The sequence below is a fragment of the Xyrauchen texanus genome, chromosome 12 (genome assembly GCF_025860055.1).
Source record: "Xyrauchen texanus isolate HMW12.3.18 chromosome 12, RBS_HiC_50CHRs, whole genome shotgun sequence".
In the NCBI taxonomy this organism is placed as follows: Eukaryota; Metazoa; Chordata; class Actinopteri; order Cypriniformes; family Catostomidae; genus Xyrauchen; species Xyrauchen texanus.
Genome location: NC_068287.1, coordinates 32791540 through 32819119, shown reverse-complemented (window position 1 = coordinate 32819119; position 27580 = coordinate 32791540). Strand labels below are relative to the sequence as shown.

Below are 27580 nucleotides of genomic sequence, written 5' to 3'. Positions count from 1 at the left end.
GCAAGTTTAGCACAATCAACAGTATTTGTAGCATCTTGATTACCACAAAAAAAAAAAACCCCAGCAAAAATCGAGGTTACAGTGGGGTCATTTACAATGGAAGTGAATGGGGCCAATTTTTAGAGTGGTTAAAGGGAGAAATGTGAAGCTTTACACAGAAAAGGTTGGTAAGTTTTATCGCACTAAAATCTATTTTACATCTTGTGGCTATACTTTTAAACCAGTATTTTAACGTTTAGAGATTGGCCCCATTCCCTCACTGGAACACAGGTTTTTGCTTTTTTATTTTTTTAAGAAAATGAGGGGCAAGTCAACATAATTGTGGTAATCAAGATGCAACAAATGCTGTCGAAGGAAATTAACTTGTACTGAACCAGGAATATTCCTTTAATCTAATGGATTTGTGTTAAGGGCAGTTTCCACAGAATGAGTTTGTCAGTCTGCGAGCTTATCCATTGTTTTTTTCTATGTAAACGTGCGCTAGACTTTTTCACAGTGAAAATAAAAAATATATTTATATATGATAACATATTTATGCGTTAAGCTTTTATAGCGCAATTGCGAATTCGTTTTGAACGGCCCCTCCTATACTTTCATTATTCACATATTGTCAATGCGGAATGCACTGTCGTCGTCGCCTAAATATTCTCGTAGTCACTGAAGATTAATGCCAGTAGCTGTGCTTATTTAACTAAGCAGATGTAGATTGTTTCGCTTGTTTGTCCAGGAAGTGTGTGGGGTGTTTTTTAATAGGCTGTTTGGATGATTCCGGAAGACCTTATTGAGTCCAGTCGCAGGGACCGCAGTCAGTTTCGAGGCTGATGTGAAAAGACCACCACAAGCATGACTGAGTGAAAGCCATCGGCGGAACGACTCTCTCCGTGATAAACTACGTGTCAAAAGCAGACACCAAACGAACACGGCTTCATTTTAAAAACACAACTAAATTATTTCGCTTATGGCAAATCGGGAAAAGAACAAAAAGGAACTTCTAGAGTTGGTGAAGCTGCCAGAGAATAGTTGCTGTGCTGACTGTGGAGCTCCAGGTGTGTACAGTAACACCGTCTATTGTCATCTCCATTTACTACTGCAGGCACTAACAGCGAATAGTTCTTTGTCTGCTATTGTTGGCAAAAAAAAAAATTTGGCAATATGAATATTCTGATGAAATTATAGTTGTGTAGTCACAAATTAAATGGAGTTGCATCTGGTCTCAGAGCCAACTTAAAGGTTTCTCCTGCTGTTAGTTTTAAACTGACGACCTGTTTGACTATTAAACTGCCTAAAGAGTATAATATAGTATTTTTTATAAGAAGGCAGGGTTAAAACATGACTTCATTGTCATGGTTAGATCGATGTAACTATGGTTTCTATTAAACAAGCTCTGATGTTATGAAATGCTATAGCTATGAACACCGAAGCTAGAATTACAATGTTTCCACTCAATATGTAATATAAATTATTCCCGCCTAAAGAATTGACTACATTTAGCGTTAAAATGAAATATAACCATGGTAAACTTTCAGTGGATTGCTATGTAATTGTTGTCATCATTGGAACCAAATCCAATCCACCAGATCAAAAATGAATTTAGAATCAAATAAGATTCTTCTGGAATCTGAAATTCTAAAAAAAAATGAACTGTCCACTATATTTTATCCTTAGTGGTTCTTATTTGAGCCCTTTAGGAATGGTTTCAAATTATGAAGGACATTTGTTTTAATTATTATTTATTTATTTAAAATATACACTTGACATATATGTTTGTCCATTCATCTTTAGTCAATGATTAATTTATTTTCCATTTATTACCATTTGAAGAACCAGACTGGGCTTCATGTACACTTGGAGTATTTGTGTGTCTGAACTGTTGTGGAACTCATCGCAATCTTCCTTCTGTAAGTCGTATCAAATCCATACGCCTAGACTTCTGGGATGACGAGGTTGTGCAGGTATGGGAACTGACCTGGGAAATACCTGCTGTGAACATTATTTGACACATTATTTCACCAACATTAAATTGTATTGAATTTTGATGACAAAACATTGTGTTATTTTTTTTTGAATGGTTTTACATCAAAGAATATAGTGGTTATATTATGTCATGGATGTGAACCCCAATGCCATTGTTTCCTTTCAACGAATGTTCGGACGAGAAGTTCATGAAGGCCAATGGAAACAGAGCTGCCAAAAACTTCTATGAGAAATTTGTCCCTGTCTTTTATTATCAGCCCCATACAGAAGACTGCGAGTAAGTAGTCCATTCTTTTCTGCAGATTTAAAAGTCAAACTAAACTCTAATTTACTGCTGAATATCTTAAAACATACAAAAAAAGGCTGATCAAGCAAACATTTTAGTGAAAACGGCTGTGTACTATTGTTGGTCACAGTAAGAGGAACTACTAATTCAACCAAAGTGGTTTCTGGTATTGAAGTCTAGTTCTTTGATTCTGTCCACAGGGTTGGGAGTGTTACTTTTGAAATGTATTCCACTACAGATTACAGAATGCATGCTGTAAAATGTAATTTATAACGTATTCCGTTAGATTACTAACATAATCTAAATACTTTGGATTACTTCTTCAGCACTGGTAGATTTTTTACTTGTTTTTACTATAAAAAAATCTGTCAGTACAGTAAGACAAAATACACATGTTAAAATTACGTTCTCTGAATAAACTAAATATCTTATGCAGTGTTGCCTCAAACAAAATATGGCCTGATGAGGCGCAGGAGGGATAAAGGCGGCCGATGACGATGGAGAGAGAGAGAGAGAGAGAATGAATATTACGGACATGTCCGTCATGTGTGTGTTTATGTTTGTGCTTTTGGTTTGATTAAATTATCATTTATATTGATAAGCCGGTTCTCGCCTCCTCCTTGCCCATCATTAACTGTGTTACACTTGTTTAAGGATTTATAGATATTTTACTGAGAAAAAAAAAACATTACAAAATTTTCATCAAAAACAAGAATATCAAATATCTTACTAGAGGAAAAGATTATGATCTAACGTGGATTTTCTTGATGAAATATATGATTGTGTCTGGAACAGGCGCATGAAAAATGGCTAGAAATAGCATTTTAGATTAGCTTAAAGCTAAACGTTGACTCGAGAATTTACTTGGTGTTTATTTATTATTTCTGCTGCTCCGAACTTACTTTAAACTTACTATATCTGCTCGTATGAATGTAACACATCTAAAGAAAGTGTTTCACCACTGTTCAAACACTCTTTGAATCGGAATATTTATATGGATAAATGTTTTCCAACTGAATAGACAGAATTTTAAATGGAACAAATGACAATAAAATGCAAAGAAATCTCTTCAGTAATCAAAAAACGTTTTTAATGTAACTGTATTCTGATTACCAACTATTTAAATTGTAACTGTAATGGAATACAGTTCCTAATATTTTGTATTTTAAATATGTAATGCTGTTACTCCCCAACCCTGTCTGTCCATAGACCTCTTGATATGCTACATAACATGTGCATTTGTTGCATTAGTTAATAGAATATTTCACAGCAATGAAAATGTATGATTTATCAACCTTAATTTTGTTCCAAACCCATATGACGTTCTTCTGTGAAACACAAAAGGAGGTGTAAGTTGCAGAGTCTCAGTCTCAACATCACCTTCATTGCATCTTTGTACCATACGCTGAAACGTTCGGCCTAACATCTCCTTTTGTATTTCATGGAAGAAACGGGGAACTATCGATTTAAGTATATCACCATGTTCGGCTGAACTCATCGTATGTACCTTGTTGTTATAAAGAACACATTAATTGACTGACGCATATAACTGAACAAAATGGATTCTGTGTGTACTGTATAGGGTGCTGAGAGAACAATGGATTCGAGCCAAATACGAAAGAATGGAGTTTACAGAGGAAAATACAGAAAGACCCTACACAGCAGGTAATGCAATTATCTAATCAACCAATCACATGGCAGTTGCTTCAATGCATTTAGGGGTGTGGTCCTGGTCAAGACAATCTCCTGAACTCCAAACTGAATGTCAGAATGGGAAAGAAAGGTGATTTAAGCAATTTTGAGCGTGGCATGGTTGTTGGTGCCAGATGGGCCGGTCTGAGTATTTCACAATCTGCTCAGTTACTGGGGTTTTCACGCACAACCATTTCTAGGGTTTACAAAGAATGGTGTGAAAAGGCAAAAACATCCAGTATGCGGCAGTCCTGTGGGCGAAAATGCCTTGTTGATGCTAGAGGTCAGAGGAGAATGGGCCGACTGATTCAAGCTGATAGAAGAGCAACTTTGCCTGATTTGTACCACTCATTACAACCGTGGTATGCAGCAAAGCATTTGTGAAGCCACAACACGCACAACCTTGAGGCGGATGGGCTACAACAGCAGAAGACCCCACCGGGTACCACTCATCTCCACTACAAATAGGAAAAAGAGGCTACAATTTGCAACAGCTCACCAAAATTGGACAGTTGAAGACTGGAAAAATGTTGCCTGGTCTGATGAGTCTCGATTTCTGTTGAGACATTCAGATGGTAGAGTCAGAATTTGGCGTAAACAGAATGAGAACGTGGATCCATCATGCCTTGTTACCACTGTGCAGGCTGGTGGTGGTGGTGTAATGGTGTGGGGGATGTTTTCTTGGCACACTTTAGGCCCCTTAGTGCCAATTGGGCATCGTTTAAATGCCACGGCCTACCTGAGCATTGTTTCTGACCATGTCCATCCCTTTATGGCCACCATGTACCCATCCTCTGATGGCTACTTCCAGCAGGATAATGCACCATGTCACAAAGCTCGAATCATTTCAAATTGGTTTCTTGAACATGACAATGAGTTCACTGTACAGTAGGGTTGGTACAAAGGGTTCTCATCAAAAAATCATGTGCAGCAATGACAGCTTTTCAGATCCTTGCCATTCTAGCTGTCAGTTTTTCCAGATACTCAGGTGACATTTCACCCCACGTTTCCTGCAGCACTTAGATGTGTTGTTGGGCACTTCTCACACACTTTACAGCTAATCCCACAAAAGCTCAATGGGGTTAAGATCCATAACACTCTATTCCAATTATCTTTTGTTCAATGCTGTGTTTCTCTGCCCACCTTTTCTTTTTGTTTTTCTGTTTGAAAAGCTTTTTCTTTGCAATTCTTCCCTTAAGGCCTGCACCCCTGAGTCTTCTCTTTACTGTTGTACATGAAACTGGTGTTGAGCGAGTAGAATTCAATGAAGTTGTCAGCTGAGCACATGTGAGGCGTCTATTTCTCAAACTAGAGACTCTGATGATCCTCTTTTTATATCTGGCCTTCCACATCTCTTTCTGTCCTTGTTAGATAATATGGCAACTCAAAAACAAACACAAAGACAATGTTAAGCTTCATTTAACAAACCAAATAGCTTTCAGCTGTGTTTGATATATTGGCAAGTTATTTTCTAGTACTGAATTAGCAATTTAGCATTACTCAAGTATAAGGTGTTGGAGTGATGGCTGCTGGAAATGGGGCCTGTCTAGATTTGATCAAAAATGATATATATATATATATATATATATATATATTTTTTTTTTTTCAAATAATGATGATGCTGTTTTTTACATCAGTAATGTCCTAACTATATTTTGTGATCAGCTGAATGCCACTATGGTGAATTAGAGTACCAATTCGTAGCAAGTCATTTAGGACATCTACTGTGCATGACACAAGTACTTTTTCCAACAATTGTTTACAAACAGATTGTTTCACTTTTAATTGACTTTATCACATTTCCAGTGGGTCAGAAGTTTACATACACTAAGTTAACTGTGCCTTTAAACAGCTTGGAAAATTCCAGAAAATTATGTCAATCCTTTTGGCAATTAGCCAATTAGCCTCTGATAGGTTAATTGGAGTCAATTGGAGGTGTACCTGTGAATTTATTTTAAGGCCTACCTTAAATTGTGGACCTCCACAATTCTGGTTCATCCTTGAGAGCAATTTCCAAATGCCTTAAGGTACCACGTTCACCATGGGACCACGCAGCCATCATACCACTCAGGAAGGACACGCGTTCTGTCTCCTAGAGATGAACATAGTTTGGGGCAAAAAGTGCAAATCAATCCCAGAACAACAGCAAAGTATATTGTTAAGATGATGGAGGAAACAATTAGACAAGTATCTATATCCACAGTGAAACAAGTCCTATAGAAACATAAACTGAATGGCTGCACAGCAAATAAGAAGCCACTGCTCCAAACCCGCAATAAAAAAGCCAGACTACAGTTTGCAAGTACACATGGGGACAAAGATCATACTTTTTGGAGAAATGTCCTCTGGTCTGATGAAACAAAAATGGAACTTTTTGGCCATAATGACCATCGTTATGTTTGGAGGAAAAAGGGTGAGGCTTACAAACTGAAGAACACTATCCCAGCCGTGAAGCATGGGGTGGCAGCATCATGTTGTGGGGGTGCTTTGCTGCAGGAGGGACTGGTGCACTTCACAAAATAGATGGCATCATGAGAAAGGAAAATTATGGGGATATATTGAAGCAACATCTGAAGACATCAGCCATAAAGTTATAGCTCAGTCGCAAATGGGTCTTCCAAATGGACTATGACCCCAAGCATACCTCCAAAGTTGTGGCAAAATGGTACTCCAAGGTATACTGACCTCGGTTTGAAAGATAAATTGTGGGCAGAACTGAAAAAGCATGTGCGAGCAAGGAGGCCTAAAATCCTGACTCTGTTATACCAGTTCTGTCTGAAGGAATGGGCAAAAAACTCCAGCCACTTATTATAAGAAGCTTGTGGAAGGCTACCCAAAACATTTTACCCAAGTTAAACAATTTAAAGGCAATGCTACCAAATACTAACAAAGTGTATGTAAACTTCTGACCCACTAGAAATGTGGTGAAAGAAATAAAAGCTGAAATAAATAATTCTCTCTACTATTATATGTGCCATTTCACATTCTTAAAATAAAGTAATGATCTTAACTGACCTAAGACAGGCAATGTTTTCTAAGATTAAATGTCAGGAATTGTAAAAAACTGAGTTTAAATGTAAGTTGTTTGTAAACTTCTGACTTCAACTGTGTATATACACAAACACACACACACACACACACACACACACACACACACACACACACACACACACACCCACACTTGCTGAGCACTATATTAGGAACACTGTGGTCCTAATAAAGTGCCCGACGGGATCTTCTGCTGTTGTAGCCCATCTGCCTCAAGGTTCGACATTCTGAGTTGCAACTCTGCTCACTACAATTGCACAGATTGGTTATCGTAGCCTTTCTGTCAGCTCGAACCAGTCTGGCCATTCTCTGTTAACCTCTCTCATCAATATGGCATTTCTGTCTGCAGAACTGCTGCTCACTGGATGTTTTTTGTTTTACTTATCATTCCCAGTAAACTCTAGAAACTGGTGTGTGTGATTTTCCCAGGAGATCAGCAGTTACAGAAATACTCAAATCAGCTCAACTGGCACCAACAATCATGCCACGCTCTAAATCCCTGAGATCACATTTTTCCCCCATTCTTATGGTTCATGTGAACATTAACCGAAGCTTCTGACCCGTATCTGCATGATTTTATACATTGCACTGCAATTTAATTTTTTTTAATTAATGTTTTTGAATAATTTTGCAACAATTAAATTATATTTGGTGCATATCAAGAAATTCAGTAAAGTCTCACTGAAAGAAAACTACTGAAAGTATTTAATAAAAATACTACTGTATATGATCATGCAGTGCATATATTATAGGTGGCACGCTTCATCCACTCATCTTGGTTTGGCATATATTTGTACTTGCTTCATTGTGCTTGTATTTAGGATACAAGATACCTCTTGCTAGGTGTCTATGAAGGCATGTAGAGGTGTATGTAAGGTGCTAGCCTGCCATTGGGAGCAACTTGGGGTTCAGTGTCTTGTCGTGTTAGTGGCCGACCCGCTCTACCAACTGAGCCACAGCCACCCCATATAATAGAAATCTTTCAATAATATTGTTTTGCCTCTTGCTAGGTGTCTATGAAGGCATGTTATGGAAGAAAGGAAAGGATAATGGACAGTTTCTCGAGAGGAAGTTTGTTCTTTCAGTGCATGATTTTACCCTCAAGTACTACAAGGAGGATGTAAGGAAAGCAACATTTTTGCTAAGCAATTTTTTCAGGCTGGAAATCCTTATTTATTTCTGAAATAGTTTTGAGATCCCTCGCAATAAGTTTACCATGGTTTTACTATAGTAACCATATATTAAACTTGACATTCATAGTAAAACCATAGTAATAATACAGGATAATGAAAACTATGGTAATAAAAATTATATTTTTGTGGTTATTATGTTTTTACAACAATTACCAGGGTATTTGTAGTAAAACCATATTAACCACAATAATTACCATGGTTAATCTATAGTAATACTGTAATAAAGTTACTATCTTAACATAGCTTGTACAATATTACTATAGAAATATTATTTCTGCCTAAAACTAAGGTTACTATAGTCTACAATATTACTATAGTAAAACCATAATGAAACTAGGATATTTGTGTATAAAACCATAATAACCAAAAATGTATGGTTTTTATTACCATAGTTTTCGTTTTCTTGCATTATCATTGTTTCACTACAAATATCATGGTGAAAATATGGTTACTACACTAAAGAAATTGGTACATTTATTGCAAAGGCACGCAAAACTATTTCAGAAAAAAATTAACGCCCTGTACTCTAAGGGGCTCCGCATTTATTTACTGTATAATAACCATATTAAGACAAGGGATATCTTTATTAAAAACATTTGATGTAGAAGCCAGCACATACTGTAAACATCTGCATGCATCAGTTGCATTGTGTCCATTGTCTTAAAAAAAAGAAAGAAAATTAGTTGGTCTTATGAAATAAAGGATTAGGTGCACAAATAAGTTGTAGCCACTAATTTAGAAATATATGTGCTTTTCAGGAATCTAAGGGGCCAAAGGTTGTCATCTCTGTGAAGGATCTGAATGCGACCTTCCAACCTGAGAAGATAGGACATGCTCATGGCCTTCAAATCACCTACTGTGTGGATGATCACACACAAAACCTTTTTATTTACCATAAAAGTGGACAGGTGAAAACTTTTTAATATCGTTTCCCTTCTTTCTCCTTTGTGTGCAAGCAATGAAAATGTTATGTACACTTACAAAATATCCTATTTTCTATATTGTTTTCTTTTTTCAAAATTGAGATATAGTTTTTGAAACTTGAATTAGTTTTAGTTGCAAAGCCAGTTTTTCTACTAAAATGTATTTGCTCTGGAATTCTTTTTAGGAAATTGTAAATTGGTTTAATGCCATTAGAGCTATTCGCCATGTCTACCTTAAAACAGCCTTTCCTACAGCAAGTGATGGAGATGTAAGTAAATTTGGTCAGTAAATATTTGTCTTTCAGTTACTAGAGCACCAAGTGTTTCCTCTGTGCTTGTAATTTGCTTTACATGATGTTTGTTTTTGAATATCTCAAATGTCCTGCTCAAAAACCTCTCCTGTTGTAATTTTACATTGACATGTAAAAAAGGAAGTTCTACAAGTTTCCTCTTTTCCAAGTTCTTTTACTTCCTAAAACCATAAACAGCTCAAATAGGTCTTCCCTCTTATTTCACAACATAAAAATAAAATCTCCATTCAACAATTTATATTGCCCTGTTAAACATGAATGTGTAATAAGGCCCAGTAAATTTGGTTTTGATGTTGTGTTACTTCATACTAGAACAACAAGAAAAGGCATTTTTTTCTAGTGGTTAGCTAGCAGAATGCTCTGTGTGTAATATATTTCACTAGTTTTCTGGTCATAGATTGGTAATTCACAACTAAATTGTCCTGTCAATGGTGAATCATCACTCAAAATCACTTCACTGGAAATCTAATCTTAAAGGGATAGTTCACCCAAAAATGTAAATTATCTCATCATTTACTCACTCTAATGCAGTTCCAGGTGTGTATGACTTTCTTTCTACTGCTGAACACAAACAAAGATTATCTCAGCTTTGGAAGTCCATACAATGTAAATTAATGGCAGGGGTGTCAAATAATGAAATACAAATACTCACGTTACTGTAATTAACTACTTTTCCCCAAGAATTTTACTTTTTTAAGTTTAAAAATTGTATACTTTTAATTTTACTTGAGTACATTTTAAGTGCTGTAACTGTACTTTTACTGCACTGTTTAAGCGCTAATGCGGGTACACACCTAAATGATCAAATACACTTTATAATTCCGCCAATGCCCGTCTTGGTGACAATTTGGCACCCCATGTGCTACTTAAAGAAATAATTTGTACAAAAATGAAAATTCTTCAAACATTTTAATTTACTCACCCTCATGCCATCTGTCTATGACTTTCTTTCTTCAGAACACAAATCAAGAATATTGCAGCTCTGTAGGTCCATTCAATGTAAGTGAAGGTGTGCCAAAATGTTGACTGGATTGGGCTACTTTTATGCTGATTTATGTGATTTGTGGAGCTTCAATATTTTAGCACTGATTCACTTTCATTGTATGACCAAATGAGCTGAGATATTCTTTTAAAAATCTTAATTTGTGTTCTGAAGAAAGAAAGTCATCCAAGATGGCATGAGGGTGAGTTAATGATTTTGGGGGGAATTATTCATTTATGAGCGTGATGTAGCCCCTGTACCAAACAACTTTTCCCATGCCTGCTCTATTGTGCAGGACAAGACGTGCCAAGTGATCCTGCTTATTTAGCATTTTTTTTTTTTGCATTCCTTGCATTGTTTGAACATGTTTTATGCACAACAATAACTCTCTGTTGACATTAAGGGAAATTTAGACCCTACACATAAACTGATTTTAAAGTAATTGTTTCATATATTATGATTTAAAATGGTGATCAGTGTATTGTAAATAACTTTAATCTTTTTCATTTGTTATCATGTCTCCCTTTTATTTTTTGGAATCACTACAAGATTCATATAGTGTTTATCATAGATAATTGATGTATTTTAAAATTTTGCATACAGTGTTCATTATAATGGGGCATAGGTTTTGCAACTCAGTACTCAATACTCACTACTCGTGAGTACTTTAAATTAGCTATATTTTACTCTTTACTTGAGTAGTTTTTAGGACAGCTACTTTTACTCTACTCACACTACATTGTTTGGGAAGTAACAGTACTTCTACTTGAGTATGATTTTTCAGTACTCTTTCCACCCCTGGTGAATGGTGGCCAGAACATTGAAGCATAAAAGTAATCCATATGACTCCGCTGGTTAGATCCATGTTTTCAGAAGCGACATGATAGGTGCTTTTTTACTATATGTTCTCCTCCCTGCCCAGTAAGTGGCGATATGCATGAAGAATAAGAATCAGCAAAGCAAGAATGTGAAAGTGGAGATTTATAGTAAAAGATTAAATATTTATCTGTTTCTTACCAACACTTATCAAATTGCTCTAGAAGATATGTTATTAGCCACTGGAGTCATATGGATTACTATTATGCTGCCTTAATGTGCTTTTCTGACTTTCAAAGCACCATTCACTTGCATTGTACGGACCTACAGAGCAGAAATATTCTTCTAAATATCTTTGTTTGTGTTCTGCAGAAGAAAGAAAGTCATACATCTGGGATGGCATGAGGCTGAGTAAATTTTTCATTTCGGGGTGAACTATATACAGTAAGGAAAATAAGTATTTGAACACCCTGCTATTTTGCAAGTTCTCCCACTTGGAAATCATGGAGGGGTCTGAAATTGTCATCGTAGGTACATGTCCACTGTGAGAGACATAATCTAAAAAAAAAATCCAGAAATCACAATATATGATTTTTTAACTATTTATTTGTATGATACAGCTGCAAATAAGTATTTGAACACCTGTCTATCAGCTAGAATTCTGACCCTCAAAGACCTGCGATCTAAGATCTGCCTTTAAAATGTCCACCTCCACTCCATTTATTATCCTAAATTAGATGCACCTGTTTGAGGTCGTTAGCTGCATAAAGACACCTGTCCACCCCATACAATCAGTAAGAATCCAACTACTAACATGGCCAAGACCAAAGAGCTGTCCAAAGACACTAGAGACAAAATTGTACACCTCCACAAGGCTGGAAAGGGCTACGGGGAAATTGCCAAGCAGCTTGGTGAAAAAAGGTCCACTGTTGGCGCAATCATTAGAAAATGGAAGAAGCTAAACATGACTGTCAATCTCCCTCGGACTGGGGCTCCATGCAAGATCTCACCTCGTGGGGTCTTAATGATCCTAAGAAAGGTGAGAAATCAGCCCAGAACTACACGGGAGGAGCTGGTCAATGACCTGAAAAGAGCTGGGACCACCGTTTCCAAGGTTACTGTTGGTAATACACTAAGACGTCATGGTTTGAAATCATGCATGGCACGGAAGGTTCCCTGCTTAAACCAGCACATGTCCAGGCCCGTCTTAAGTTTGCCAATGACCATTTGGATGATCCAGAGGAGTCATGGGAGAAAGTCATGTGGTCAGATGAGACCAAAATAGAACTTTTTGGTCATAATTCCACTAAATGTGTTTGGAGGAAGAAGAATGATGAGTACCATCCCAAGAACACCATCCCTACTGTGAAGCATGGGGGTGGTAGCATCATGCTTTGGGGGTGTTTTTCTGCACATGGGACAGGGCGACTGCACTGTATTAAGGGGAGGATGACCGGGGCCATGTATTGCGAGATTTTGGGGAACAACCTCCTTCCCTCAGTTAAAGCATTGAAGATGGGTCAAGGCTGGGTCTTCCAACATGACAATGACCCGAAGCACACAGCCAGGATAACCAAGGAGTGGCTCTGTAAGAAGCATATCAAGGTTCTGGCGTGGCCTAGCCAGTCTCCAGACCTAAACCCAATAGAGAATCTTTGGAGGGAGCTCAAACTCTGTGTTTCTCAGCGACAGCCCAGAAACCTGACTGATCTAGAGAAGATCTGTGTGGAGGAGTGGGCCAAAATCCCTCCTGCAGTGTGTGCAAACCTGGTGAAAAACTACAGGAAACGTTTGACCTCTGTAATTGCAAACAAAGGCTACTGTACCAAATATTAACATTGATTTTCTCAGGTGTTCAAATACTTATTTGCAGCTGTATCATACAAATAAATAGTTAAAAAATCATACATTGTGATTTCTGGATTTTTTTTTTTTTAGATTATGTCTCTCACAGTGGACATGAACCTACGATGACAATTTCAGACCCCTCCATGATTTCTAAGTGGGAGAACTTGCAAAATAACAGGGTGTTCAAATACTTATTTTCCTCACTGTAAGTACATCTGAGCATAGCATTACACAAAACAGTTTTCCTATAAAAATGTCCTTAAAGACTTGGAAACATGACTGGAATTGAATCTAAACAAAACATTTCTGTGAGCCATTTGTTGGCTCTGAGAGCACTGTACACCAGTCGGTGAGCAACTTTTTTTTTATTCGTGTCTTGTGTTTTTAAACAATGTTCCTGATTTGTCATTTGTCTATTCTCGTCTAAAAGATAATTTACCAGTATTTCTTATATTTAGTTACTACCATGGGTAACCAGAAACTATCTGAAAGAGGGTTACATGGAGAAGACTGGTCCTCTGGTAATAATTTACACAAATGACACTATGAATGTTGAATGAGTGCCCTGATTACCAGCACATCTTAAAATATGTCTGCTGCACTTGTTTGATTTTAGGATAGATACAAAACTCTTGCTATTCTTGTAAATCACCTCTTACACAAATCTTTGTACACACTGTGTGGATTTCTTTATTTTCTTTGTATTGTACTTAGAAATTAATATACAAATGATCTGGTTTATAATCAAATAACTCACTGTTTGTGTATGTTGAACAGCAACGAGAGCCCTTCAAGAAAAGATGGTTTATCTTGGATTCCCTGAACAGGAAACTGCTCTATTTTAAAACACAGCTGGTATGAATTGTTTTGCTTTTTTTGCTGCAGCAGAGTCAGTGTTGACTCAGTTTAGCAATTCCAGGAAGTCTACCAAGATTTCAATTTAATTTACAGGTCATCCATTTGACCAAAAGCTCTGAATTCAGATAATATCCAGATATATTTCAACTGAATGGACTCTAACCTTGTAACATACAGTATAATACATGTGTTATAGATTTTACAGGTTATCTAAATGTCTAATATCTTTTGAATGTCATCTAAAAATATATTTTGTTATTTTGTTTGTTTGTTTTCTTTCTCAAGGATGCTATTGAGCTTGGGGTTGTTTTCATTGGCTCTGAGAATCATGGGTATTCAGTAAGAGAGTGTGTGCCTAAAGGAACGAGAGGCAACAAATGGAAGTGTGGGGTAATTGTGGAGACGCCAGATCGACAGTTCGTCTTTATGTGTGAGCAAGAACGTGATCAAAAGGATTGGGTGGAGGCCCTCAAAAAAGTAATCTCAAAACCCATGCTGCCCCAAGATTATACCAGTAAGATTGCTCCACTCTACATCAAATGTGCTAATTGAATGTAACAAGATTTAAAACATGACTGAGCTAAAAAATTACACTCTGTCTTATTTCAGCTGAAGCCAATATACGTAGGCGGAGATGAAGACAATGACTGGATGGGACAATGAGCCCAGAACAAGATGTGCCATTGGACACTATATTCATTTTAGAAGAACCCTTATTTTCTGATTTCAAATCTTGGGTTGAACATTTGATGACAAACAGTCCCTGAGCAGGACTCTTTGGGTATTATCTCTAGCAATAAGTTAAAAAAATGTCTCTCCTGGTCAATTTTAGGATGTGAAACTGCTTAAAAAACTGACAGATAATTTAAGCACTGAAAGGACATCAGAAAGATTGTGGCTGGTCTGGAGGGAATGAAAGAATTGGTTGAGCTTTATCTGAAGAGCAAAAATATTAATCTGACTGCTGTGTGAATATCTTGGCTGTTGGTACAATGAAAGATCCTGAAGCTTTGACAAAAGACCTGAAGTGATTCATGGGCCTACAACATTTTATGCCCATAAGAGAGAACTAAATTAGACTCACAGGTGACTGAATGCACCATTCAGGAGCTGACTGAGACATAACATAGAAGTGGAAGTGGTCCATGATAATGTCTAATAATCACACTAACAATATTGTCTCAATATGAAGATGGTGATGAGTCTTGGAGTTTGTGAAAAGATGACATTTGAGCTTTATTAAACTGACATTTGGCCAGTTTTGCTTTCTGATTTAGAACCATGTGGGTTATTGAACAAAGCTGAATTATTATGTCCACAATTTTAAAATTGTATGTATCTTAACATGTATCTTCACACAGGCGCTGTGGGTTCTCGGGCGCTCAAGTACCCAAGGGAATGGCCGAGCACCCACGGAAAAGCACAAGATATTCCCCATTAATTTTCTCTATAGGCATTTTGTTTTTAATTAATAATTTTTTCTCAGCTTTGACCCAAACCAGAAAGCTATATTATTAATTAACGACATTAAAATATTTTAATCAAAGCAAAGCATTTTCAAAAATTGAAAAAAGCAATTGATAATTGGGAACTTCTATGCTCTGCTCACTTAGAGATTGTGGTTCCGGCAGGAGATCTGGACACTGATCAGCCACTACATTAAAACCACTGACAGGTGAAGTGATTAACATTGTTATATCATTACAATGGCACCTGTCATAGGGGTGGGAATTGAGCAGTCAGTTCTTGAATGTCATGTGATGGAAGCAGGAAAAATGGGCAAGCGTAAGGATCTGGGCATATTTGACATGGGCCAAATTGTGATGGCTAGACATCTGGGTCAGAGCATCTTCAAAACGGCAGGTCTCGTGGGGTATTCTTGGTATGCGGTGGCTTGTACCTACCAAAAGTGGTCCAAAGAAGGACAACCGGTGAACCGGCGACATAAGTGCCGAAGACATATTAATGCACGTGGGGAGTGAGGGCTAGCCCGTCTGGTCTGATCCCACAGAACAACTACTGTCGCACAAATTGCTGAAAAACCTAATGCTGGCCATGATAGAAAGGTGTCAGAACACACAGTGCATCACAGCTTGCTGCATATGGGGCTGCGTAGCTGCAGACAGGTCAGAGTGCCTATGCTGACCCCTGTCCACAGCTGAAAGCACCTATAATGGGTATGTGAGCGTCAGAACTGGACCATAGAGAAATGGAAGAAGGTGGCATGGTCTGATGAATCACGTTTTCTTTTGGATCATGAGGACGGCCTGGTGCGTGTGTGTGTGTCATTTACCTGGGGAAGAGATGGCAGCAGGATGCGCTATGGGAAGGAGGCAGGAAGGCAGTGGCTGTGTGATGCTCTGGGCAATGTTCTGCTGGGAAACTTTGGGTCCTGGTACTCATGTGGATGTTACTTTGACATGTACCACCTACCTAAAGATTGTTGCAGACCATGTATACCACTTCATGGCGGCGGTATACCCTGATGGCAGTAGCCTCTTTCAGCAGGATAATGCACCCTGCCACACTGCAACAAATTGTTCAGGGATGGTTGAGGAACATAACAAAGAGTTCAAGGTGTTGACTTGGCCTCCAAATTCCCCAGATCTCAATCCGAGGCCCCACCTCACAATTTATAGGACTTAAAGGATCTGCTGCTAATGTCTTGGAGACAGATACTACAGGACACCTTCAGAGGTCTTGTGGAGTCTATGCCTCGATGGGTCAGAGCTGTTCGCTTTCGCTAGTATGATTTTGAAATGTTAAAAAACATTTCAAAATCGATATAACCTGTTAGTTTGACAGTTTGTGATGGGAAGTCTGGTTCTTTTCCAAGAACCGGTTCTTTCGGACGGTTCATTTCAATGAACTGGTTCAAAAAAAGATTCACCAGTTAATTTACGTCATCACGTAATGACATCACTATACATAATGCTAATACGCCGTTGTCGTAGAATACACGCACACATTCAATAAAGGGCATATTGCTGATTATAACATTTTATTGAATTAAGTTATTATAATAAGCGTGTTTATTGTCATCAGTGTTTCATTCAGTGATCTTACAATACAAACTACATTAATTTTTTGCACCTAAAGCACCCAATATACAAATGTGGATGTTCTACATGTTTAAAGCATAAAAAGTGATTAATAGTCTTAATCAACTCATCACAACTTCAGATATAATCTGCGTGCACAATACTTAATAGTAAAATTTGTTTACATCTCTTCACGGAAACGTTTCGCCCCCTCATTCAAATGCTCGGTTCACACATGCTCATCACCTGCTCACTGATCAGCAGTTCTCAGTGTTATATTCGAAAGATGCGATTCTCAGTTCAGTGTACTGTTGACTCACAAACTACTATGACCGACTCAATGTACTGTTGACTCAAGAGCTGCTGTCCTCGGATCAGTGTACTGTTGACTCAAACTGCTGTCCCCCTGCTCCCAATCAGGAAAAATGGATAACGCAGCCAAGGACAAATTATGAGAAACAAAAATAATTAGTTAATCTCTGGAATCTTCTTGTCGGAGTCGAGTGTTTAGTCTGATTTGTGAAGTTGACAAAAGCAGACTTCACCAGTTCTATTTTCGTCTCATTGTGACGAAAGTAAGGCACATCCGAGAGACGGGTTAAGATAGAGTAACTTGTTGATCAGTGTTGACTCGAGCTGCGAACTGTTTCAAATGATTCAGTCCGATTTTGTTGAAATAGTTCAACTCGTTCACTAAAAAGAACCGGTTCAAAAAATGATTCGTTCAAGAACTGGACATCACTAATGGCGGTAGGTAGAGCTACATGATTAATCGTTAAAATATCATGATCTCGATTCAGACACACCATTTCTAACTGACAACTATTCTGCAATGTATAGCCTATTAACGTTCCTGTGGCATGCATTTGTAAGGAGGTAAAAATTTAATTCGAAATTCACTTCGAGACATGTTTTTTAATGTTGTTAAACTTTAAATGGCATCTACAAAATCCAGCGCTCCTGCACGAGACGCTGAATTAACTAAAATGCAATGGCCAAAGACGTTTGTCCAGCACAGTGCTTTACAGCCACGATTAGCTAGGAGTGTGACGTAATCTCTGTTCTGTTCAATATTTTACTAGCCACCGATGCTACAAAATTCCGGCTGAAGCCTACCCCCCATAGCGTGCACGCGCACAGTACCGCCGTGCTTCCACTAGATGGCAGTAAAATGTGGGAATTTCGTCTTCATTCAAGCCATCCGAAATTTCAGTTAGGATGATATGTTATACATTTTGCAGTAGATGGAAGCACAGACTCTGAAATGTAATTCATAGGATTTCAAACGTCATTGCCCTACGTCCTTATGGAAACAGTTATCTGTGTTTCTACACAGCTCGATTCTAGTCTCTTTTGTCTGCTATTTGAACCTTAAATCACTAGCCTACTGGTAGATATTACACTAAGGTGTCACATGCTTTACAAAAGAAAAATAATGTTACGGTATTAAAACAACATAAACACACACAAATATCAAATATATACTGTGTACTGAGACAAGCAACACTGTCCCATAACATATTCTATTTACGTAAAAGGTTTTTCTTAGTTGTTTTGAAAATGTATTAGCATACAGTAAGTGCACACACACACCCCATTCCAACCCACATAATAATGGCATTTCTTTTTGAGCAGGCAAGACATAGAATAAATAAATATTAAGACCTGCCTGGATCCTGCCTCCCTCATTATTCTGCATGGATGCCCAAAAAGTAATAAAAATAGGTATGGTCCATTGACACAAGCAGCACTGTATGTCCCATAACACATTTGCTTTTATTGACTTAAACACTTATTATTCAGGGGGGTATTATCTAGGTAGGACACGTTTTACACCTCTGCCTGGATTCTACCTCCCTCGGTATTCTGCATGGATGCCAAAAAATTCATAAAAATATCTATAGTGCATTGACACAAGCAGCACTGTATGTCCCATAACAAATGTGATTTTATTGCCTGAAACACTTATTATTCAGGGGGTATTATCTAGGCAGAACCATTTTTACACCTCTGCCTGGATTCTACCTCCCTTATTATTCTGCATGTATGCTCAAAATGTCATAACAATAGGTACAGTGCATTGACCCAAGCAGCACTGTATGTCCTATAACACATTTGATTCCATTGACTTAAACACCTCTATTATTTAGGGGGATATTATCTAGGCTGGAAATGTATTTACACCTCTGCATGGATTCTACCTCCCTTATTATTCTGCATGGATGCTCAAAAAGCCATAAAAATGGGTATGTTGCTTTGTCATAAGAAGCACTCTGTCTCATAACTCATTTGATTCTATTGACATAGTATTATTGTTCAGGGGTACAAACAGGAAAAAAAATTATATGTATAAACTTTTTTGAATATGTATAAAGCTTTTTAGAACAATAAAGTATATTCAGTTCAATTCAATTTCCACCTTATCTGGATTCTACCTCTCTGTTCAGTTAGGGTAATTACTCTGATCTCAGCAAAATTAGTGCCATCACCAACCACCTCAGCAACATCAGTGCCTTCACCCACCACCTCAATATCATCAGTGCCATCATCCAACACCACATCATCATCAGTGCCATCACCCACCACCACAGCATTATCAGTGTCATCATCCACCACCTCTGACATGGCTGCAATATCTTTCTCCACAGCTTGTTTTTGGTTGGAGCAGAAGAAAGAGATTTTTCAGCCTTCAGCGCATGTCAAGAAGCCGATATGAGGTACGCGCACTATTCAAGCAATGCAAGGAAGCTTTGTAATAAAAACTAACTCATTCTCGATGAGAATAGTGGGGAAGGGCATGTTGAAACATAATAGAAAAGGCAGGAGCTCTAGATTCCTGTTAGAGCTATACTCGTTCATAGAATGCATGAGGTCGACACGTGCATACTGCACTGGTGAAGACACTGTGTGGGAAGCTCGAGGAGCTTGCTCGGCATGAGATCCTCCTCGTTTTCTTCCAGCTCTACCTCGTAGCCCCGCCGTACTTCCTCATGTGGTATCTCGAGGCTTAACACAGAGGAAGCCGTCGGGAGGGTACGGGAGGCAGAATCATCCCTCAGAACAAGGACGATCCTAGCGCGGAGCCTCTTGAGACTCGTCCTCACAGTGAGGGGCAGTCTGTTCCCATGAGAGCTGCTTCGGTGTGGGTGCAGTGAAGGCAGCTCTCATGTTGGTCCGACGGCATGATGAGTCGCTTACAGGAACACTTGCAATATGACATCTTTAAAAAGACGTGTACACACAAGCGGATCTTTTTGTGTTTTACGTTTGTATTTTTTTGTCATTAACAATTATTATTGATTCCACATTCAAATCAACGCTAACAGCACATGAAAACACGGACTCTACTTTCAGCAAAATATACCCCCAAAAATACAAAAAAAACACAAAATTGCCCAACAAAAAAAGAAAAGGAAAAAGGGTCCCACACATCAATTAATTACATACACACCATTTAAACAGTCCCTCTCCACTGTTACTCTCTGGCAAATAAGTGCCCCAGTTCTTCTCAAAGGCACCCAAGCTGCCCAGCCATCTATGCAACATCTTCATCTTCAAAGGCCGCCACTGTGCCCAATTCGGTGTACCACTCATGAAATGAGGGTGCATCGGCCAACTTCCTTCCTCCAAGGATCACTTTCCTGCTGATCATTACACTGGTAAGGACCCAGTTTTTAATAAGTGTATTCCCTAAGGCAACCCCCGCCCCATCACCCAAAATACAAAGTCTGGTGCAGAATAAAATCTGAGTGCTCATGATATCACAGACATAACTGTGAACCCTCGACCCAAACTCTTGAATCTTAGTACAATACCAAAAAATGTGGACTATGTCCACATCCTCTGATTGGCATTGCCAACAGGTGGGTGTATCTTTAAGACCAAGCCTATGCATCTAGTGGGAGTCAAATAAAAATGATGCAGAATCTTAAATTGATTGAGGTGCATCCTTGCATCCCTACACATAGACTTGACATTTTTTTTAAATCCTACCCCATTCTTCATCATGTACTTCATTCAGTACTAAATTCAAGTCTTTCTCCTTTATCTTCTTGAGAGATGTCTAAACCACGTCCCCTAGATTCTGAATTAACCAGCAATATTACGCTGAAGCCTCTAGTGTCTGCAGCTTTAGGGGGCTGCATACTACACCCAAAGATGGTACAAAGTAGATGAATCAGCTGTGCGTACCTGAAGAATTGAGATCTGGGAATTTCAAACTGCTGTGTAATATTTTGAAAGGATCTCAATGGTCCATTTTCCTACCGGTCTCCCAGGTTAGCAGCTTCCTTCTCAATCCATTTTGGACTTGTTAATACACAATTTAGGGTTCAACCAAATACTTGCTGCAACGTTCAGTTAAATGTCTGAATTGAGCATGCAGGAAACTTTTGTCGACACTAACTGTATGTGTGAGATAACGAGATGTGTCTTTACTTTTCTGGGCAGCTTGGTAGAGAGACATTCCAATGGCAAGATATGGGCAAGGGCATCCTGTTCAATAAAGATCCAGGGAGGAGCTCTTTCAGTGCTCTTTTTCAACCAATGCGCCAAATGTTTGAGATCAAAAGCATAATAGTAAAACACTATTTTGGGGAAACCTAACCCACCTTTGTCAACTGGCCAGTGTAACTTGTTAGAATGCATTCGAAGATGTTTACCATCCATCCATCCATCCATCGTCAACCGCTTATCCTGTGTACAGGGTCGCGGGGGGCTGGAGCCTATCCCAGCTAACATTGGGCGAAAGGCGGGGGACACCCTGGACAGGTCGCCAGTCCAAGGATGTTTACCATTCCAGATAAAAGATTTAGCAATACTATCAAATTGTTTAAAATAAAAGAGGGGAACTTCAATGGGGAGAGACTGTAATAGATAGTAAAATTTTGGAATACAATTCATTTGTATAACATTAACTTTCCCAATCATAGATAAATGTAATGAAACCCACCTTTCCACATCACTTGAAAACTTTTTTATTAAAGGGTCAAAATTAACTCTTGATTTAGACCAATTAACTCTTTAAGGAATGAATCATTCTGTGGAGACAAGGCATAGATCTAGTGGGGTCAGAGAAAAATAATAAAATATCATCCGAGTATAGCAAAAGCTTATGCGCCACACCTCCTGCCACCACCCCTGGAAAATCATCCTCAGAAGAGCTGTGGCCCTGAATAAACCCCACTTGATCAATATGTATAAGAGATCGGTTAGCCAAACTTTTTTACATCTAGCTGGATCAGGGAAATTGGACGGTATCTTTTACACTTGCTTGAATCTTTGTCCTTTTTAAGAATCAGACTGATCTGAGCTTTACATTCTTCCCTATAAACTTTTTTTTTTCAGGGCCAATTCTGTAGCATAAGATCTAAAACATTCAGCCAAAGAGTCTGGTCCCGGAGCCTTGCCAGTAGGCAGAGCCTTAATTAACTTGTCAAGCTCCTCCAAGGTTATCTCAGAATCAAGATACAGTTTTTACTAATTTGTCAATTTAGGAAGTTCTAATGGTTCCACAAAATTTCTAACATCTTCATCTGTAGACGAAGACATGGAACTAAAGAGATCAAGATCTCTTTTAAAGCATTATTTATATCAATGGCTGAGGTACAAATTTCACCACCAGCAGATTTCACTGAGGGAATGGTAGAAAAAGACTCTCTCTGATTTTTATTTTGTCTATATATATATATATATATATATATATATATATATATAATATTTAATGATAACTATGTATAATTATTTCATCATTATATATTGAATTATTGTTATATGAGGGGCTTTCTCAGCAAATATTTGTATATGCGATTAATTAATCGGGACACCATGTAATTAATTCTATAAAAAAATTTTAATCGATTGACCACCCTAGTTTGAACTGTTGTACAATTTTAGAAAGATCAGCAGGGATGGTAATTGTTGGTATGTTTTTGTTTGTGTTGTGCTGCAAAGACAAATTACAAATTAAAAAAAGGTTAAAAGTCAATTCAAATAAGAAATATTTAAGTCCCTTTAAAGGCTAGTCAGTCCACTGACTACTCTGGAGACGGCGTGTGTGGAGGCTTCACACTATTCCACACACAACTCACCACGCTCCGCACCAAGAGCGAGAACCCCATTATGGCACCACGAGGAGGTTACCCCATGTGACTCTACCCACCGTAGCAATCGGGCCAATTTGATTGCTTGGGAGAAATTATTATTATTTTATTTTTTTTTTAACAAAATTAGGTTAAGAATCACAATTTATGATGCCAATATTATCAGATTTTGTTGCTGATTTGAAATATGTTTTTTGATCGTAATCTTGAGCAACCGTTTTTGAGATTTTGTTCTTTCTCCATTCAAGAAGATCTGAGAGCTGCACTAGCATAACTGGAAATAGCCTACCGAGAGCATTCCAAAGATGGCCTACAGTGGACTGACCATGGAGCTATAAAATACCTGGAGAGAGTTATCATTTAGCCTCCCCATTCATCAGCTAGTGCAGGGTTCCCAAAAAGCTAGTGAAATAGAGGCTGCCTTCTTTGCTCATGGGGGCTCAGTTCCGGGATCGGTTGTCACGTGAATGGACAATTAATGGGAATAGATGAGGAAAAATATAAATAATTTTCATGCTTTTAAGAGCCCTTCAAAAACAACCTGCCCTCGGATGACAATGTGCTATAATGTAATTAAATAATCAAATTTTTTTGGTATTTTTTTTTCATTTTTATTTCATCAAAAAACACGGCGACTTTAAATGGCTGAGAAACTTGCTTTTTGCCATCGGGTGGTGTAGTTCCAGCATCTACCAGCAGGGGCTAAAAGGGACCTGCTAACCAGCTAATTCCTGACCCCTGTGACTGACTTGCTAGAAAGACTTTTACTTTTCTACATCCGCCATGTTGGGCATTCCAATTTCTTTCATTCATTTGAATCAAGGGGTCCGTCTTGGGGCTTTGGAAATATTTTCACTGCAACACACACGCGTTTCCACTCCAGTCCTAAAGGAGACGGTAAAACGTCATGACCACGAGCGGTTAACAGAAAAAAACAAGTAGATTCGCGTTTGACCATTGGTGAATTCCGTAGTTACCACCGGTTATTGGAGGTGAGCCGCTGCTGGATTGAGCTTGAAATGTCAACTCAGAAATGTCATGAATTGAATTTGAAGAGAGCCACTAGTACCTTCATCTATACGGTATCTCTTTGTTTCAATGGCATGAACCGCACCTGTGTTAAACTCGTGTGAGCAGAGATTACCTTCACATTGAGACAGACTGAAGTTCACCCGTCCGTTTTGCCCTACACAGCAGCAGCAGCAGCAGCAGCAGCAGCAGCAGCAGCGCGCGGGCCTGCGCTAATCAGCGCGGATAAATGATTCAAGCCAAAGAACAGTCATTTTTTAGTTTGATCAAATAGTTTTTCAACCATGAGAAAGGACGTGAGGATATTACTGGTCGGAGAACGTAAGTCGGTTGATTAAGTATTTTTCACATTCATGAACGTCAACTGGCTGCAGTTGATTAGTTGTTTTGCATACATCTAATTACTCAACAAGCACTTGTTTTTTTGCACATTAAACTCTTACCACTCCTTATATTCGCATTTTAAAACATGACAATTATAACTTTTCATTCATCAAAAGAGACGGAAAGCTCTATCATTACGACCAACGAACAATGCAATCACGTATTATGCTTAAAATGAGTGTACATCTATGGTGTAATACACGGTACAAAGAAATTGGTTTATTGACATGTCTTTATATTTCTATAATGGTCAATGACGTAACTGTCAGTTTGGTTCGTTTTTGTTAAATTAAACAGTTTACAGCTGGTTCAAAATAGTAGTACGCTTCTACTATGATAAACACGTTTCAATTTCTAAATTCAAGTCATTTTGATAATTTTTTTTATTTACGTCAAAAATGTGGTGTAACCCTCTGGATATAGTAAACTAAATAAAAATATGCCTCATTAAAATCTGTTATTACGAAAAAATATATAATTTTCATAAGTAGTAAAATAATAACCTTTTATTAATTCTCAAATAGGCAGTGCAATAATTCTCTCTGTGTAGAGAGAGAGATTAGTGTGTGTGTGTGTGTGTGTAGATAGGTGTGTGTATACAGTATATTCCCATCAAATTAAAGTCAGGTGGTGACAGCCATTGTGTTGTCATGAATAACCAAACAAAATAACCACAAAAAAACATAGAGTACCCCTTTAGATTTAGCAAAGAAAGTATTTTAACACCTTATTAAAGTATTAAACAGAACACAAAGATTTGTAGAAGAGTGTCTCCGCTCCAAAAAGCACAAAGGCCTGACAGATATGGGATTTTTGAGACCGTTACATATTTTAGAGGGGGGAAATTAATTGTTTACCGATATGGTGGCAGATATAGCAAATTTTTGAGCTGGAATGAAAACAGACCTTTTCTATGTGGATTGTGCACTGATATGACTATACAAAGGTACTCAGAAGGCTGCTTTCTTAAATATTTTTTATCAAAGAATATTTTACATTATTATTATACATTGTCAACAAATTCTGGAAATGAACGCTGATAAAATAAAGAATAAATATAAATACAATATATGGCTTAATAAACATCAATATGTTAAGTATCAGTCAATTGCTGACATTTAAATAAAGAATAAATTCAAATAAAATAAATAGCTAAATAAACATCAGTACTGTATGTTTAGTATCAGTCAAACCATTAAAATAAAGAATAAATTCAAATAAAATAAATTCCAAAATAAACATCAGTAGTACTCTTTAGTACCAGTAAAATGCTGACCATTTAAATAAAGAATAAATAAACATCACGGGTCGGTTGCACCAGCTATACGTATGTTACAATTTAGTCTAGTTGTGGCGTAAATGGGCAAATTTATGCACTGCTAAATATTTGAGTGTTGCACCATTACATTTATGTAGGATGTAACCACTGATCTATCAGTGGATGTAAGCATACGTATAAACAAAATATTTACGGAAGCCTCCAACCAGGAGCAACTGATGGAATAAAAAAGCAGACTTGCTTAATGACATCAATGAGCTCATGTTTTAGTTGACAGGCTTCAGTCCTTTCGACATATATATGATGGTGTTGGCATTTACATTCATTTACTAGAGAGAGAAAAAAAACGTTCTTTAAAGCGGCTCTTCAGTATGAAACTGATCTAACGTGCAGTTTTTAAGGTGCATTGCCCGGTGTCAAGTTTCAACACATTCAAAATATATATAGGATGATGAGTGTAAGTAAATTATGAGAGAATTTTAGGTTGAACTATCCCTTTAATGATAGAGCTGTGATCCATCATGTTTAGTTGGTTTTGGTAGTTTCACCTCTATTTAATTCAAAAATCTTTGGAAATGGTCTTAGGAGAGTTTCTGCATTCAGTCAGTAAGAGCTACCAAAAGGTATGTGTCAGTGTAAATATACTGCTAAACCATCAAGTTTAAAGCACCTCAGTCTTATTCTAATATATATTATTTAATTTAATCAGTTTATGATTTCCCCAATTCTGAACACTTGTTAAGAAAGTGCTTTTATTTCTATTTATGGGTTCTCAAATCTTGACAGGCATGAGCCTGGAAATTGTTTGGAGCTATTAATAGATCTAAAACACAGTGGTTACAATATGTAATGCTTTCTCTCTACAGCCAAAGTGGGGAAGACCTCCCTGATCATGTCACTTGTCAGTGAGGAATTCCCTGATGAGGTAATCATTCTTTAAACTTGATAAAAAAAGGGATACCATGAATCCTTAATTTTAAACATACAGTATTATGAAATAAAACGATTTAAGAAATGCGTATTGTGTTTCCCAGACTTTGCATGGTTTTGCCTGTCTACCAATGACTACCATTATCATTCACCATGCACTGTTTATGATTGTATTGAAGGTCCCTCTCCGAGCGGAAGAGATCACCATTCCTGCTGATGTTACACCTGAGAGAGTGCCCACTCATATAGTGGACTATTCAGGTAATACCATTTTAACACTTATCTCTTTATGCTGAGATGCATATAGCCCGAGTCTGCATTGTTGTTCTTATGATGTAAATGCTGATACGTAACTCTCTTGGAATCGTTTATACTTCTTCACTTATGTTGTCTCATTTTTTGACCAACAGAAGCAGAGCAGACAGATGAGCAGCTTTACCAAGAAATATTAAAGGTGATGCTTTGTTTTAGTCTCCATACTGATGTAAATTATTTATATCTTGTGTTGTTTATTCACCTAACTGGTTATTTTTTATGTTGGTACAGGCAAACGTTATATGCATAGTCTATTCAGTAAACAACAAGAAGTCAATCGAAAAAGTAGGTCTTGTTTCCTTGTGTGCCAAAGTCAAATACCCATTAGTCTTACTGTTGACTAGATTGTAATTAGTAATTGTAAAATATTTGATGCGTAGTTATTGGTTATACATTTGCAGTTTTAATGGTGTTCTATTTTGTCCCATTGTATTGTTGTCCTTGAAGGTGACAAGTCATTGGATTCCCCTCATCAATGAACGGACCGATAAGGACAGCAGGTGTGTGGCACATTCCTTATTGGCTGTGCTGTGTTTGAAATGGATGCCTCATTGGTCCTTCCACATGCTT

At 37.7% G+C, this 27580-nt stretch overlaps 2 protein-coding genes across 4 annotated transcripts in view; both read left to right on the top strand.

Annotated features, from left to right (window-relative positions):
- Positions 1–678: 678 nt before the first annotated feature.
- LOC127653394 (arf-GAP with dual PH domain-containing protein 2-like) lies at positions 679–15182 on the top strand. The gene is made up of 11 exons (XM_052140068.1): positions 679–1046; positions 1822–1952; positions 2160–2251; positions 3843–3925; positions 8011–8120; positions 8952–9101; positions 9302–9385; positions 13532–13594; positions 13851–13928; positions 14217–14445; positions 14541–15182. Exons 1-11 carry the CDS (start codon positions 959–961, stop codon positions 14567–14569), a joined length of 1137 nt encoding a protein of 378 aa, XP_051996028.1. The 5' UTR covers positions 679–958; the 3' UTR covers positions 14570–15182.
- An 8876-nt stretch (positions 15183–24058) lies between these two features.
- The window catches only part of LOC127653126 (mitochondrial Rho GTPase 1-A-like), a 29919-nt gene continuing 26397 nt past the window's right edge, over positions 24059–27580 (top strand). For all 3 annotated transcript variants that reach the window (XM_052139668.1, XM_052139671.1, XM_052139670.1), the window contains exons 1-6: positions 24059–24423; positions 26632–26690; positions 26875–26956; positions 27106–27149; positions 27242–27295; positions 27458–27510. In XM_052139668.1, the coding sequence (XP_051995628.1) occupies positions 24387–24423; positions 26632–26690; positions 26875–26956; positions 27106–27149; positions 27242–27295; positions 27458–27510 (329 nt within the window). In that variant the 5' untranslated portion in view covers positions 24059–24386. The remainder of the gene's footprint in view (positions 24424–26631; positions 26691–26874; positions 26957–27105; positions 27150–27241; positions 27296–27457; positions 27511–27580) is intronic.